Source organism: Zootermopsis nevadensis, unplaced genomic scaffold (assembly GCF_977971745.1).
Source record: "Zootermopsis nevadensis isolate Lab colony 2312 unplaced genomic scaffold, Znev_1.0 Znev_ptg000011l, whole genome shotgun sequence".
In the NCBI taxonomy this organism is placed as follows: domain Eukaryota; kingdom Metazoa; phylum Arthropoda; class Insecta; order Blattodea; family Termopsidae; genus Zootermopsis; species Zootermopsis nevadensis.
The window spans coordinates 463,634-478,876 of NW_028259143.1; the positions used below are offsets into that span (position 1 = coordinate 463,634).

At 45.3% G+C, this 15,243-nt stretch overlaps 1 protein-coding gene across 2 annotated transcripts in view; it reads right to left on the minus strand.

Annotated features, from left to right (window-relative positions):
* Best2 (bestrophin 2) overlaps positions 1-15,243 on the minus strand; it is a 66,459-nt gene that overhangs the window by 23,140 nt on the left and 28,076 nt on the right. For both annotated transcript variants that reach the window (XM_022081123.2, XM_022081122.2), the window contains exons 2-3: positions 5,277-5,387; positions 3,914-4,085 (exon numbers count right to left, since the gene is read on the minus strand). In XM_022081123.2, the coding sequence (XP_021936815.2) occupies positions 3,914-4,033 (120 nt within the window). In that variant the 5' untranslated portion in view covers positions 4,034-4,085; positions 5,277-5,387. The remainder of the gene's footprint in view (positions 1-3,913; positions 4,086-5,276; positions 5,388-15,243) is intronic.

Below are 15,243 nucleotides of genomic sequence, written 5' to 3' on the forward strand. Positions count from 1 at the left end.
ACTACGCAACAACGGGGTTGGCTTCTATTGAGCAGGGCGCGTCTTCACAACCCGAAGGATATCTCACATTACACAACAAATAGTTTTTTCAGCGTACAACTATCATGCAAGTGTAAAGATTTCGAAGGTGTAAACTGGATTCATCTGGCTCAGGACGGGGTCCTGTAGCTATGAATCTTCGGGGTTTCATAAATTGTCGAAAATTTGACTAGCAGAGTGACTATCAGCTTCTCAAGAATGAGTCCCTTTCGTTAAACGTTAAAATTCACAGTAACAGATGTGACGACCCAGTGGTAAGCATGTGTACCACCTGCTTTAACTTTCAATAATTCGGCGTTATGCCCACAGAATGTATTTAAGCGTGTCATATGATTCTCACTGTAAACATCGACTATTTCCGAAAACGGCGTTAACGAGTGGATCTTTGAAATGGCGAAGTGTTGTGTTTTCTTTGCGGTACGGACCGGATTCTTAAATAAGGCTCACGATCCATTTCATTCGAACGTCCTTCACTGCCAAACAAATGCGTGCTTTGCAGTCGCGGTTAGGCACGAATGACTTGAAGCAGAAACAATGAACCGTGCATTACAGCGCCTACCCGTTCCGACGTAACGCTAACAAATGCCCTGCAGGAACGTGACCAGTTTTATAAACGCAGCGAATTCTTCATATGTCGTCATCCTCACATTCATTAGCACGACAAAACAGAAACCTAGATACAAACTACAAAGTTCTCTCTTGCTTGTGGTTTGTCTCATGCCTTTAACAATCAGAAACTTGTAGGCAGACCCGCCAAAATACTGGGATTTTAGCTCGACTTCCCTAATAATATTTATAAAAGAGTAAAAACCATGGAGCTCATCAATGTGCGTGTTTTCGTCTCTTTATAGCGGAACAAAATAATATTCTGCGACCTTCAGCTTAATTCCATTTCTTCGTAACATTTACAATCCCATTCGGTCGACAGATATTTAGAAAATGCTTTTCCTTTCTCTAGCCTTGTAAGATGTTGATTTAATCTCAGGCACTGTGTCCGCGTGTCCCTCCAGATCGCCGTAACTTCAGTTCCATGGTCCAGCAGCGGAGAGAAGCTAGCTTCCATCTTACAAGATACAGTAATAAGAAAACGTGACGTAACTTGCTAGACTTCTCCACTCCGCCGATGAAATACAACTTTCGACTGAGTGGCAAATCTCCTCACCACATCTCGGACATCAACTAGCGAACCTCAGGTAAGATTTCAGTCAGCAGGCCCGTTTTCGAGCACTAACCACACGTCAAGTTTTCCTGCCACAGGTCAAAGTTCACGCGGTTACGTTCCTCGCAGTTTTCCTCAGTTCCTCCACGCAAATGCCGGGATACCGCCTTAAATTTGGACATGACCGTTTCCTTCCGTATCTCAGCATCCTGCCACAAACCGGAAACGGAGAATGCGGCAGGAGACGGTGGTGTTTGGAAGTGAAGCGGGCTGCTGCCATGGTTACCGGCTGTCGTCGTGGTAGCGGAGGACAAGCGCCACACGCTCAGCGAAAGGCGTGACCAACTTTCTACTGCTTGCGATCTTGCTAATTGTCTGCTCAGCCAAAGTCTTCACAATCAAGTGACAAATGGCCGAGCACGCCATTCATACATTCCTCGATATATGTCTGACATACAAAGTGACCCCCACTTTCCCCAAAGCCGCGTTCCTGGAATTCAGTACCTCAACTGAGATTTCTGCCACTGGGTGACGTCACATGCGGGGGTAAGTTGAAAGCAAGTTGTGTGTCTTTCCTCTCATGTTTTTTTTCCGATGAATTTCTGATCTCTCTCGTGCATGCTGCATGCCTCGACCATCTCATCGCCCTTGGAACAGATCTTGTGACGTGTTGACCTACAGCCAATCAGAACTCTTCCCTTCTCCAGGCTGTCGTAGGCCCTTCTTCCTGTCTGCTCTTCCCAACTGTGGAAGCAGCTCCCGGTGCTACTGAAATCGGTCGTTCTGTTGGGCAGACATTTTGCAGAATACCTGTCGCAGTTACTAAGACAAAGAAACCAATTATTCCTTCAGATGTCAGCTCCTTTCCCACTCGGTGATGCTTCATGGGCTAAGCACACGTATCATAACATCGCCTTCCTTCCCCTGAGAGACGCAGATAAGTGCTCATTGTCTCGCGTTCGTGTCCTTGATGATTATGGTCACTTATCACACCATTAATTCGCAATCTTTAATTTATTGTCCCACTTCCACACCTCTGCTTAAGAAGCACGCCTTAGGGGCGTGTGGGGGGGGCAGAGGTTTGTTTCACGTGCCCCGGTAGAAGAATCAGCACTCCCAAAGTAAAGAAGTCGGTGGCGAGGAAACAGGTCCTCGCCTGACGAGAACTGAACCACGGACGTGCAGTGACTCAAAATGCATGTCTTCTCGTTACAAATAAGTGTTTTCGAAGAGAAGTTTTCAGCAGTTCCCTCTCTGAATACTTTCCGGGCCACGTCTAGCAGACACTTCGCTACTGATTGCGTCGCAATTAAGATTTCCCAGTAATCGTTTCTACATCTACGTTCCACGTCCTTCATATTTCCGCTGACTGCACGGCTCAGCTATTAGAAAAGAAGCAGAACCATCCCTTTATCCAGTCACCATTTTTTAGCTTCCTGCAGACTTACCCATCACGAGCCAGTTGCATCCCCTCCCCGCCAGCCTCATAATGTATCTCCCTAAAATAAACTTTAAAGCAGTCTTCTCAGTTCTTGAAGATGAATTCGACAAACCGAACGAAGTTTCAGAGGAGCTTACTGCCTCCACCTGATTATGATTATGGATGCAGCAAGCACCTCTGAAACGTCGGCAAATTTCTACAAGACGACACGGAACAACATTCCAGAAGACAGTCATCCTCGCCCCCGTGAGAACCTGAAATATCTCTTTTTGAGTACCTTCTCGGTTTTTTTCAAAAAAATCTGTCGCCGTGCGATGTTCGTCTTTTCCCACCGCAGCTTCACTGGTTTCACTAGCGTAACAAGAGTAGGTGACCCGCAAAAACCACGAACCTCCTCGTTACGCAACGACCTCTCGACTGCTTCCTCATCTGCACTTGTCACAACCACTTACTTCGCCGAGTGGCTTATGTTCTGCCCTTGAGCAAGGAACCTGATCTTCGGCGTTTTCGAAAGCAGATAAAATGACTGCGAGTGCTTAAATATTAATGTCACTTTCAACAAGTAAAATGTTACTAGGATCATACAAAATTTTTGTCGGAAAACCTGAAACCTAGAGATCAATTGACGTGGTTCGTACGTCTGTCGTCTTACGGCTGTCACGAGCTGCACCTGCGATCCTACTCATTTTCTGTCTTCACGTACTTTCTCTGTTTCTTGGAAAATGGCAAAGCAGCGCATGAAGGGAATTTACGGGAATTTATTTACCAAGTAGGTAAGTAGATCGAAAATGTCCTCCAAGATCTTTCCTGATCAACGACAGAACAGCAGGAAAAAACTCAACGCAAATATTGTTCTGTCTTCGCGTAGCTCATGCACGTGTCAGTATGCCTGACTATGTTACAAGTCACCACAAGAGAATGAATAAATAATGAATCTGTTTTCATAGGCAGGCAACATTTCTTAAACTATTTATTTGTAATGTGATCTGATATTAAAAAAAATATGCACGTACATAAATGCTTGGGCGAAAGTCGGTCACCTTTTCGGAAGAACTCAATACAGCATTGTACTGAAATGTGTTTACCCACAGACCAACATCACTTGCAAGGAGGACGTCAAGTTTAATAGCAGGATAATTTCGAATGATGCATACAGACACGGCACCACCCGTGCTGAGGCCAAGATGCGAACCGGAGCAGGTGAGTGAATGCTCTGACGACAGAGGCAGCGTGTGCTTCCGAAACGTCGGCAAGTGAGACAAGGGGGTACGTACCACGCCCGGGATTGAGGCGCTGACGAAGAGCGCGAGCGAGTCAGGCCACGGCAGAAGGCGGTACTGCTCCCACCACCGCCTGACGATGAGGGTGACGTAGAACCCCAGGACGAAGGACATCGGAATGCTCTCGCCCTGCTGCCCGAAATAATGGCGGACGTTTTCGAATATTCTGAAACACAAACACTGCATTGCATCCCTCCACATTTTAGAAGGTTCAACACAACGGAGCCACGTGTTATGGCCTTATGTGGTAATACTTACGACTTTCCCGTCGACGTTCACGGGCATTTCGCTGAAAGCCAGAACGGATGAGACCAAAGGCAAGACAAAGACGAAGATGGGAGGATGTTATCGGAATAAAACGAGCGCGTGGAAAGGACGCGGGAGGACGTGGTCCCGGAATTTGCTTGGAGGGGAGGAAAGCCGGTCACAAGCGTGAGATTCGATCTCCTGACCTCCGGAATATAAAGCAGGAATGCTAACCGCGCGGTATCATCGCACGAGGGAGTCTGCGTTTCATCGTAGAAAAGTTTATAAAAAAGAAATGTCTGTGACCTTTCTGAAGTCGTTATCTTTTGGCGTCAGTCCCTCGACCCAGATCTACATCAACTGACGCAATTTCTAAAATGAGACGCCATTTCCAATCGAGTGTCGGATTCCTATAAAGGGGCTCGTTCAGTACGACAGAAGGGACTGGCTTCGTTCTCAAGAGTCTGGCCACTTCAGAAGCTGCGACATTCAAAATCAAAATTAAATAAAGTTTTACACTACCAGGTGGTCACTTTTCATGTGCACTACAGCGGCTTTTAAGATTTGTTTTAAAAAGTTAATTATTATTATTATGAGCAGTTCTGCGTGGTTAAGCATTTTCGTCAGAACTGTAAAACAGACGATCCTAAATGTTGGTTAACCTCCGGTTCATTTTTATAATTCAGGTGCGCGTTAGCATAATTGTACAAAATGTCTTTTACAAAAACCAGGGAGTAAATAAGTCGACGGACTTCCGAGTGACAAATTAAGGATTTTGTTCATGCAAGAAATTCTAAGACGACGCTCTAGTGACAGCAGATCGGTCAGAGGCTTCTAGATGGCACTGATCTACATTCAGTATATGGCTATTTTGTGACATCACATCAACTGATGTTATTCAGTATTCATATTATTAGTCAAGGTGACATTCGGAAGGAATTAAATCATGTAAACTCAGATAAAGATCCTGACGCAAGAAGAAGGATGAATGGTTGTTCACCGAAGTCGCATGGCCTACTGAGCCACGGCAAGTTTTACTGCAGACCTGCACAGCACGATCACTTCCTGCGGTCCCCTCAATATTATATTCAGATTTCTATCATGGACTTACCTCTGGTGTGATTCGTTCAGTGCGTATCTGTAGACGAGGTTTATCGTAAAATACAGACAAAGGTACGCTAGAAGTTCCCTCCATATCAACTTGTAGACACTGCCCTTCCATCTGAAAAGAGAAATACAAAACATTTTGGAGTCTGAGGTTCTGAAGACGGCGAAGATCTGGATTCTGATGCCGCGTAGTCTTGTACGTGGTTACAGAAGTTCCGAAGGAACGCATGACCTCCATTTTCCGCCCTGAAGATGGAGGCAATATGTTACTCCGAAACAATGGTAACTACGTCACACGACACATGTCAACTGCGCCTTGTTTTTGTGCACAGCACTAATTCAGATGGAATATTGAAAGTCATACGTCGTACTTCGGTTTGTATTTTCGATAATTATGAACACCAAAAGGGTACCTTGATTTCTCTGATTAACAATTTATCTCAACAGCCATAACAGTCTTACGCCATTTAATAAAAAAGCGGCAACCAATGATAGAAGAGTCCTCGAGTCTTTGTAGAACCCACGTTGCAATATTTGATGAAAGCAATTAAAAAAATTCAGTTTCTCTCTCACTGCAGGCTTACTGTTCTCTGTACATCGGCAAAGAACCCCATTTTAAAAATGACAAATCTCTACTTTTTAAGTTTTCAGCCGAATAAAATCAACCATTTATTCAAACTAATCAAAAGGATTTTAACAAACTCCATGAAACAGCGTCTTTCCTGAGAAGATGACACTCAAAAAATTCCTCGCCTTTTGTGGTTTCGGAAGGGGCGTACAATAATCACGACAGCCCACCACTGGTCCCTATCATGACCCACATGAGATCAGTCTACCCCCTCCGTTTTCAATATTATACTTCCATCTACGTCTACGTTTCCCATGTGGTCTCTTTCCTTCATATCTCCAGACTAAAATTCTTTGGGAATTTCTTGATTTCTCCAAGCGAAAGCAAAATCCGGTACACGGAAAAATCGCGAAAGCACTCGGTCAGTGCGGGCGATTCTCGACCCAGACGTCGGCGGATGAGGAAGACAACGTCTTCATTCACGGAGGAGACCGGTGAATGCGTTCGGACGTAAACATTCCTACAGTTAAGAGTAGAACTTTCTTCTTAAGAACGAACACACGTGTGAAAGCAATGTTCAGATTAGTTGTTGATAACACTCGCATGCGGCAGTCTTGTCAATGGGTATTGTCATTATATTTAAATTATATGTTTTTCGCTGGCGAACGCGGTCAAATGCCCTGACTCCTCGCTGTGGAAAACTGTTAAGGAGCGTGTGTGTATAAGCACTTACACTTACACTTACGAACGCATGCATATCATCGATATAGGACGCAATTCTGAGGCAAAGTGTTCTCTCGAAGGGCGGTCAGTGTTACATATACCACGCGGTCGAGGCACTATTGCGGCAGGCGACGAGCCTCACCTGACGGAAATGACAATGAGCCGAGTTCTGCGTGTCTCGACTGAGAACCAAAGGCCTTTAAGTGGAGCAATGGATACAAGCTTTTGGGTCAGAGGGCTATTTTCACCTCGCATTCACACGACACGACAAATGTCATTTGAGAGTAAACTCCAAAGTGGGCAAAGAAACGCGGGTGCTAATTCCTCTTAATCAGCCTTAAGTAATGAGTCTGCAGCGATCGTTCCGAGAATTAGCACTTTATTAGTTCAGTGTCAGAGTAGGGTAAATACAAGCTAAAGTGAAAGAGACGCTAAAAATTAGAAATAAAAAATGAAACGAGCTGTCGTTTCGTCTGGGCATGAAATCACATCGACGCTCAAAACTTTCGTCGCAATGTGTTCACCTTTTACCGACCAATCTTCTTATAAAATAAAATTGAACGGTGCGTCTTAATCGTGGCTTCATAGAAGCACTGAACACTGTCTGAGAGGCAGAAGTATGCGGAATGCCCATTTGTAAAACTGTTGCTTTCTTAGAGGAAATAATGTTTTAGGTTACAGTCTACTGTAAAATAAATAGGCAATTTATTTATTTATTTGCGTTAAGCCCACTTAGGTTACTAGACAGATGTGCCACGCAGTGTGACAATCAGCACCGTTACCTGATTTGGTTCTGTTTGCAGTCTTTTTTCACGAACAAACACGATACCGTTAGGAAATCACGTACGTGGATCTGACACGTCGGACCACGCTGCTGGATATCCACATACGTGGAATGGCTGGGGTCTCGATATCGATACAGAATTCTTGCAGACTGAACAGTTATTCCTTAAGAAATGAGTTCTCTTAGAAGCCTCGAACTGTCCTTTTCCTTAAATGACCACTTTCAAGGATACACAACAAGGACGATAAATCTTTCGCAAAGTGCCACACTGACTGCATGCAGCTGACAGTCGCTCAACTGGTCTTTTACGGAAGTCAAACATTTCTGAGAAACGTGCGGTTGACCTGCAAGTCTTAAACGAAATATCAAAATGAGATACGTCAGCTGACAAGATCTCTTCTTGTTCACTGCTAGAGGTCAGCATCGTTGTCATCAACCCACGTTCGATTGTGCATACACTGTAATATCCCGAATGATGGCATTTTGCATAATGGCCAGTCGTATCAACTACACAGAGTATTTGCGTGGGTCCTACGTTTAGGATTCGCAGAAATCTTGTGCCATGGCAGAAAATAGAGGTGGCAGGTAATGAAATGCCCATTAACAAATAATTTATTGTTCAGTGTCAGAAAATTATTCATTGCTGCAACCTAAGGAGATGAGGTCACTGCAGAAACTTTCAATGTGGCATCACACTGTGGCAGCCGAAGGGGCACAGGACTGAGGCGTTCGAGCAAAGCACCGCACTACGAATTCCTGGAATGTCAGCTGGCACCGGCGAAGACGACTTTCAACTGGAGCCCACGTACTACTACAGGGTTGTCGTACCTGGATTACCCGACTATGAGCGGGTTGCTGGTGTCTGCCCGTGTCCGAGAAGACCACCGACCGACTCATTAGTCACCTCGTCAGCCGATGAAATAATCTGTGCATCCAGTACGTCAGATGTTCTGTTCGCCTGCGTTAGGGCTGGATTTGGTAGTTTGGGAATAAATTATTACATATAAATTTATCAGCTGAATCGAGACAAATTAATCAACATCCAAACCAAGGGTAGTGGCGAAACTTCCATTTCAGAAACAGACTCTACCAAAAAGCCAAGAGCGTGATAATTTGTAGCCTGCGTGCCAACATGTCGGCTGTCTTTCCAAACCTGGTAGGTAACATTACCTACAACATCCAGTGTGCGTTTCCACTGTTCAATCAGTTGCATTGCATCGTTATGTAACAGGAAGTACGCGGATGTACGGCACGTACAGGGCCTACCCACGCAGGTCCACGTCGTTGACGCTGACATCGCCCAGGAGTGTTAGTTAATACAACAAGGAAAAACAACAAACAGCATAATCGACCGTCCAGAGGTGACACTCGTCGCCTGGGGGTAGCGAAGTAACCTTGCATTCCAGCTTCCGGCAGAATCAGCTCGAGTTGACCTCCAGCTATTTGCTAATAAATACGCTTCGTGTGTCAATACATCCGAACCTTCGACCTCTGGAAATGGCAAATGGCCCACAGTGCCACGATGACGATGTAACGCGACCTCACAAAAATGAAGATAGAAGGTGGTGAAGTCAGCAGACCGAGGGGGCCCGACTTAGAAAACTTTCATCCGACAATCGATGAGCATGCTGTCTAAAAACTGAAGGCGCATAGTTTTAGAAATTTGGTTTGTTATTTCAGTACTAATGACGTAACTCCTTTGATTGCTTGTCTCACGTCAGGGACCTGGTGAGACCGACAAGGCGTTTTGTCACCTGAGATTTTCTCTTCACTTCACCGTGAAGAAGCACTTCTGCATTTTCACTTCTGTCCGGAGACACGCTGTCAGTGCTCAACGGGTAACGAAGAAACAGACTGGGAATCAACAGATGTCACACGTGCGTCGATTTTAGAAGTTGACAGCCCGTATGTAACGCACTTGTGTTGAGCTACATAATACCCCGAAAGTGTGAACACTACCACGCTACCAACTGTGAATTACTAACAGATGTTGTAACCACAAACAATGCAGAAGAGTTCCGATTGCCATACGCACATTCAGCTTACGACAAGCAGGCCAGACGCGGTCTGCGAATATCGTGTCAGAATTCAGTAAAACTAACCTAACCTGTCTCTGATACTTTTTCAACTTTACGTTACTCATTCTGTAAACGTCACCTTCCTTTTCTGACATGCAGTTCCTTTTCAGAACACTCCCTGTAATTTAAACCAAATGTTCCGTTTTAAAGTCGCGGATGACTGCAGGTATCAAGAGGACAGCTTGCCAAGGCCGCAGGAGGCTGAAGGAAACATAGAACGCCCTCCTGCAGAAGGCACGTGGCGGCGAAAGCCGACAGTCCAAGCCAGTTTACTTTTCTGCATTAATTCTATTTTATAAACCAGTGCCAGCGGATATATGAACGCGAAAGGGCTGTTAATTTTAACGTTTAACAAACAACGCTGTCAAAGTTTCACCTGAAATATACGTAATTTATTTCATGTTTTAGCCTATATCAATCTGCAACGACTGAGTGGTCCATCTAAGGCCAAGTCTTGTTAGACAATTGTGTCTGAAACATAAAACAGGAGAAAGGTCAGATAAGTAAGTCCCCTGTAAAGTGTGAAGCGTGGAGAAACAGAAAGAAGGCTGGTTATGTAACAGCGAGCGCAGTCATGCGGTCTTCGCCGAACATCGCAGTTCTAAGCGACACTTTCGACAACAGGGGGCGCAATAAAGCCCTGAACGGCAGTTCGGCGAATCGTGACATTCATTTTTCAACACTCGGTAACAAGTTCCAAGAAGCGCTTACGAATATTCATGACTTCATCATTCAAACCGGGGGCGGCGTCTGACTTGCTCAAAACTGTTGGTCAGATCCGGAGGCAGAGGTCGCGAACATTTAGCACCTGAGTAAAATCAGGAAAGATGAAGTTTTGAGCACGCACGACAGAAACACGAAATTTCTGCTGGAGCACCTGAGGAGAAGGGAGCACGAGAGGCTTGGGCGTAGGTACGAGGGCAATATTAACAAGGATCTTAATTAAATAAGTTTCGAGGGCTGGATTGGACTTATCTGGCTAGAAACAGGATCCAGGCTTTTGTGATCAAACTAACGAGCCTTCGGTTTCCATAAGAGACGGATACTTTGTTTGGATTGAACCGGATCGTGACGACGACCGACGAGGGCTTTAGAACCGTCAGGTTCTGATGTCACAACATTGGTTGTAATTATGGGCACGTGAGCATGGCAGTACTGAACTCGAAACAGCAGTCACAACGCTGCGTGACTTACATTATACATGAGCCTATAAATCAAATTCAGCCTTTTCACATTCGCGCCAGTGTCAGACGTCACATGCCAAAGGCAGTGAATTTCCTTCCCCATTGTAATACGTGCCTTGTTTCGAGAACAGCGCGTTTTTCTGATAAAGGCGATTACTAAAGGAACTTATATAAATGGAAGAACGCATGAACCGAAACGAATTTGTCACAGGAACTACAGCGCTCTGGTAATCGAAGTCAGGGCCTTTCATTCATCATCCACCATCAAAAGACTAAAAAAAATGTGTGGGTTAATCCACGCGGTTTCACGCCAACTTATCGACTGAACAAAGTCTGCCTTTTTTTGAAAGTAAATTCAGCTGATTGAGTAACATCTATACAACGAAGTGTAAGCTGTGGGCAAACAAAATAACAGGACCAGTGCGCCCATTTCAAAGGCGCGTGCACCACGTACTCAGCGCTGTTGTCCTCGAACAAATGCGCCCTGATTCAAATGTAGTGCTCGCTAGCCACTCGGGAGTTAGTGCTACCGACTACCGACCGCTGGAAACCACCCTCTGATCGCATAGCCTCCAGGCACCTTCTACAGGAATCTCTCCCCCACCCCCAACTTGCAGGGTGCGACGATGACCAAATTACAACCCCCTCCCCTCTGCACTTCTGTGAAACTTCGCTTGCTACAATTCATCGAGTGGTTAGCTGACAGACCCAGCGTCTTCCCGAGCTGGAATATACATCTACACAGACAGAACAGTCCTTCAGAAGCTCGTAAACAGATCCCCAACGTCATTTTCATGTTTATAAAACAGCAAGCCAATGGGCCACGTTCGAATACCGACATCCCATTTTTTACGCCCAGAAGAAAATGCCAGCACTCTGCATTGCAGAACAGTGGAAGATGCGGACACTGCTGCCTCGTTATTCAGGGCAACGGAAATTAAAAATTGTATCCGGCGTTTGCCCGGTCTCAAAAACTAAAGCTGGCGCTTTGTATAAAACACAAGTTACGCACACAAATGCAATGGAGCTGGACAACCGCCCTCCCAAAATCTAATTACTCCCTTCTCTTGGATCGTGTTTGACCCCAAAAAGTAATCGTTAATCTGTTTTGCACACGGACCGTGGAATAAGCTATAAGCTTATAAGTAGGTCACGGGCGTTTCGATTCTGTCCATGATCACATAAAATTGCAACCAAGACGGCGAGCGTGGTCACCAATAAATTGGTCATTAAGATAAGCGTGAGGCTTGGACGGCAGCACGTTAATTCACAGAAGTTGCAAGCCTCGCCACGTCCGCCAGTTTATCAGTCTATAAAACAATTCCAAAATGGCTGAACGGACTTTTATAAAATCTCATATTTGGCATTTTATTTCAAAATTCGTCTACAATTTTCAATTTCGTTAGCACGAACAACAAACAATAACGGGCGCTTTGCTTCACGAAGTTGTGCAAACGTTTCTGGTCGCTTAAATCACTGGGTGGGGAATCCCTAACTACCTTGGTTACCTGGGAATACATGTGGGAGGAATCCCCACTTAGTCGCGCAAATACGTTGGGTAAATCCTCCATTACAGTCAGAAATCCTCTCACCCCGTTCACGAAAAGGACTCTGGTCGCAAATAACTCTTGACGTCATTAGCATTATTTTCAGAGATCATATTCAGGCGAGCGCGTCAGAACTGTTATGACGTACGTGCATTTCCTGACATGTTTCAAATCTACAGGAAAGAACCCGTGTAACTTGTGAAAGAGAACTGAAAAAAAAGGTTCACCTTGCTTCAGATTTCCTGATAACCAAGTTGAACTGTAATTATATGCAGGTCTGACAAACAGCGTGAGCCAAGCGATGCAAGACAATGGATGAAAATCATTTCCACCCTTAGCCACGAAGGAGCTGAGCGGCAGCCAGAGCAGCGTCGCGATGCGCAGTTTGCTGGCAACACCTTGAGACTTGAAGGATACAGAGCAAGAACCCTTCAGGATCCAACAACACCTTCCCTTTGTCACGGATGGCTGAAGGGCAGAATTTTCAATGTCATTCAAAGTCATGGTTTCCCTTTGTAATCCCGGCGTTTCTGATACGCTAAACTTGTTGTGTAAACTTTTTCCTGTTCGGATAATTAGCATTATGTAACAACTTGCTAGTCAGTTCACCCATCTACTTGTCATGCGGATTATCTATTTTCAATATCGCCATTAGCAATTCGATCACCACGTCACGTGTTCCTGTACCTAGAACCAATTACGACACATTTCAGCGTGGATTTTCTTTTTTTATATCTTTCGGGGGGGGGGATAAATGTGCTGGTTTATTAGCCCACAGAGCCATGTACCGGAGGAGCTTCCCCAAGGACAAAACGGCCCAAGCCTGAAACTGACCACTCGCCTACGTCTAGTCCAGAGGTGGCACCGAACATCGTGGTCGAGTGGTTAGCACACCTGCTTATTATTCGGGAGGTCCCGGGATCAAGTCTCGGCTATCCTGAATGACGTTTTTCGCAAATTGTCCTCATATAGCCCGCATTTATTACAACGATCCGCAATCCGTCACCCGTGGAGCTGATAATTACGTATTACACAACTGAAAACTTACGACAGGCTAATTCTGAGGGAAATTCGGACATAAAGTGGCAGCCGTGCTACACAAAGCAGCCTTGGTCGAAAGTGGAACGCAAGATTTCACAGCGCGAACGCCATGTGTGAATTTAAAAGTTACAAACGCAGGGAAGCTAACAGTTGCTTAAAATGAAGTTGATTCGTGTAAAATCGAAAGCGAAATAATGACACACTTTTACTTTATTACACCGCGTGACACGTGCATTCTGTGCCCAACAGCCGATGTAATATTTACAAGCTTATACGTACGCCAACATGTTCCCATCTCTCCGAACGCGATACATTTTGTAACAACAGCAGCAGCTGGTAACAGAAGACACACTCAAAAATAACAACATTTTAAAAAAGCACGAACACAAACACAGTACACTTTGTGTTTGCAGGTTAGGTCACGTGAGAAGACATCATCGGTCAGCGATTCAAAATTTATTCGGTTTTACGCAAACCGAAAGTTTGTCACAGTCTGAAACAGCTCGCAACATGACCACATACAAGTCCGCGTTGTATAGAGCAACCGTAGTGAAAATACAGAGAATGAACGAGTACCATTTGCATCATGGAGTCAGCAGACATTTCAGATCAATCGGCTGAGCTGATGCTGTTATCAGCAGCGCACGACAACGGTCTCTGATACGCGTGTACACTGACCTAGTTGTCTGTGTGACCCTGTTTAAGTAATGCAGTAACCTAGCAACCGTTGTCAAGCCCAGGCAGACGCCTGACAAACACGGGACAGCGAAAGGGCCAAATGTTGATAATTCACGTTGACATAATCTTGAAACATTCGTACTTTGTTGTGTCCGGGTCGCTTAATATTCCTAGCAAGAATACGTTTACTTGTCGGAGAAACACATTCCAGCCCTGAAGAAGGAAACGGTGTATTTCTCCGAAACGTTATCTACCCACGAATCCACGCGGAGTCACTACCCTGAAGGAGAACATCGACATCTTCAAAGCCGTGACAGCCCCAAACCTTACGCTGAGGAATGTCTGCGAAAGTCTGTTCTTCCTTTGTTCTGTTCTTTGCCTGACAGCACGCCATCTACATGCTGAACGACCAAACATCCGTCATTACTGGAGGAGAGCATGAATTGTGAATAGTTGAGGATTAGAAAGAAAATGGTGAAACCCGACGTACAGCCTACATCATCGGTGCAAGGGGAAAGGAGTGTGATGGAAAAACTAAAGATCACTTCCGTCCTCACAATCGTCCGCCGCCGGCCACTATCCCAGTCCACACCCTCACACGTTTTAATATTATCTTCCCGTGTACGACTGACTCCCAAGCGGTATCTTCCTTTCAGGTTGTCAGACTGTCCATTAAATAAAAGCGAAAGACGACGGAGACGGAGAGACCCCAACCCCAAAAAACTTCGCACTTCACACGCTTCATGCAGTGGCGGAACTCATTACGCCCACCCCCAAAAAAATATAGAAATAAAATGCATAGAAAGTCCCCAGAGCGTCAAAACCAAAAAGACCAACACCGTAAATATTATTCCGGTTTTCCGACTAAAATGACGCGCGCGTCCTCGAAACGTTAAATCCCAGTCGGTAACTCACAATTAAACGGCGTAGAATGACAGGATGAATAATGAACTGGAAATGTATGAAAGGAAGCGGCCATGGCATTTGCTGGAGTAAATTCTGAAACCTGGAACTCCTCGGGGCGGTCGGACTCCGGGCTGGGACTCGAACCCAGGATCCGCCTAACGTGAAGCAGGAGTACTAACCACTCGACAGCGACATCCTGCGAAGTCTACGACCACAGAAGGCTTGTCACATGCCTACACGAACACAAGACCCTTGCTCCAGTGACTGAATGACAGCCAAGAAACTGCTGGACCAACTCCTAATAGCGTCGTGAAATCCGGTTTATATCTTGAGTAACCATAAGAACGCACCGGACAGCTGACAGGCCTCATTTACAAGTACGTTCTATAAGAACAATTGCAAGTCGTGGTGGAAAATTATCTTGCCCCATTCACCAACTACCACTTACATCTGTAGCGACTG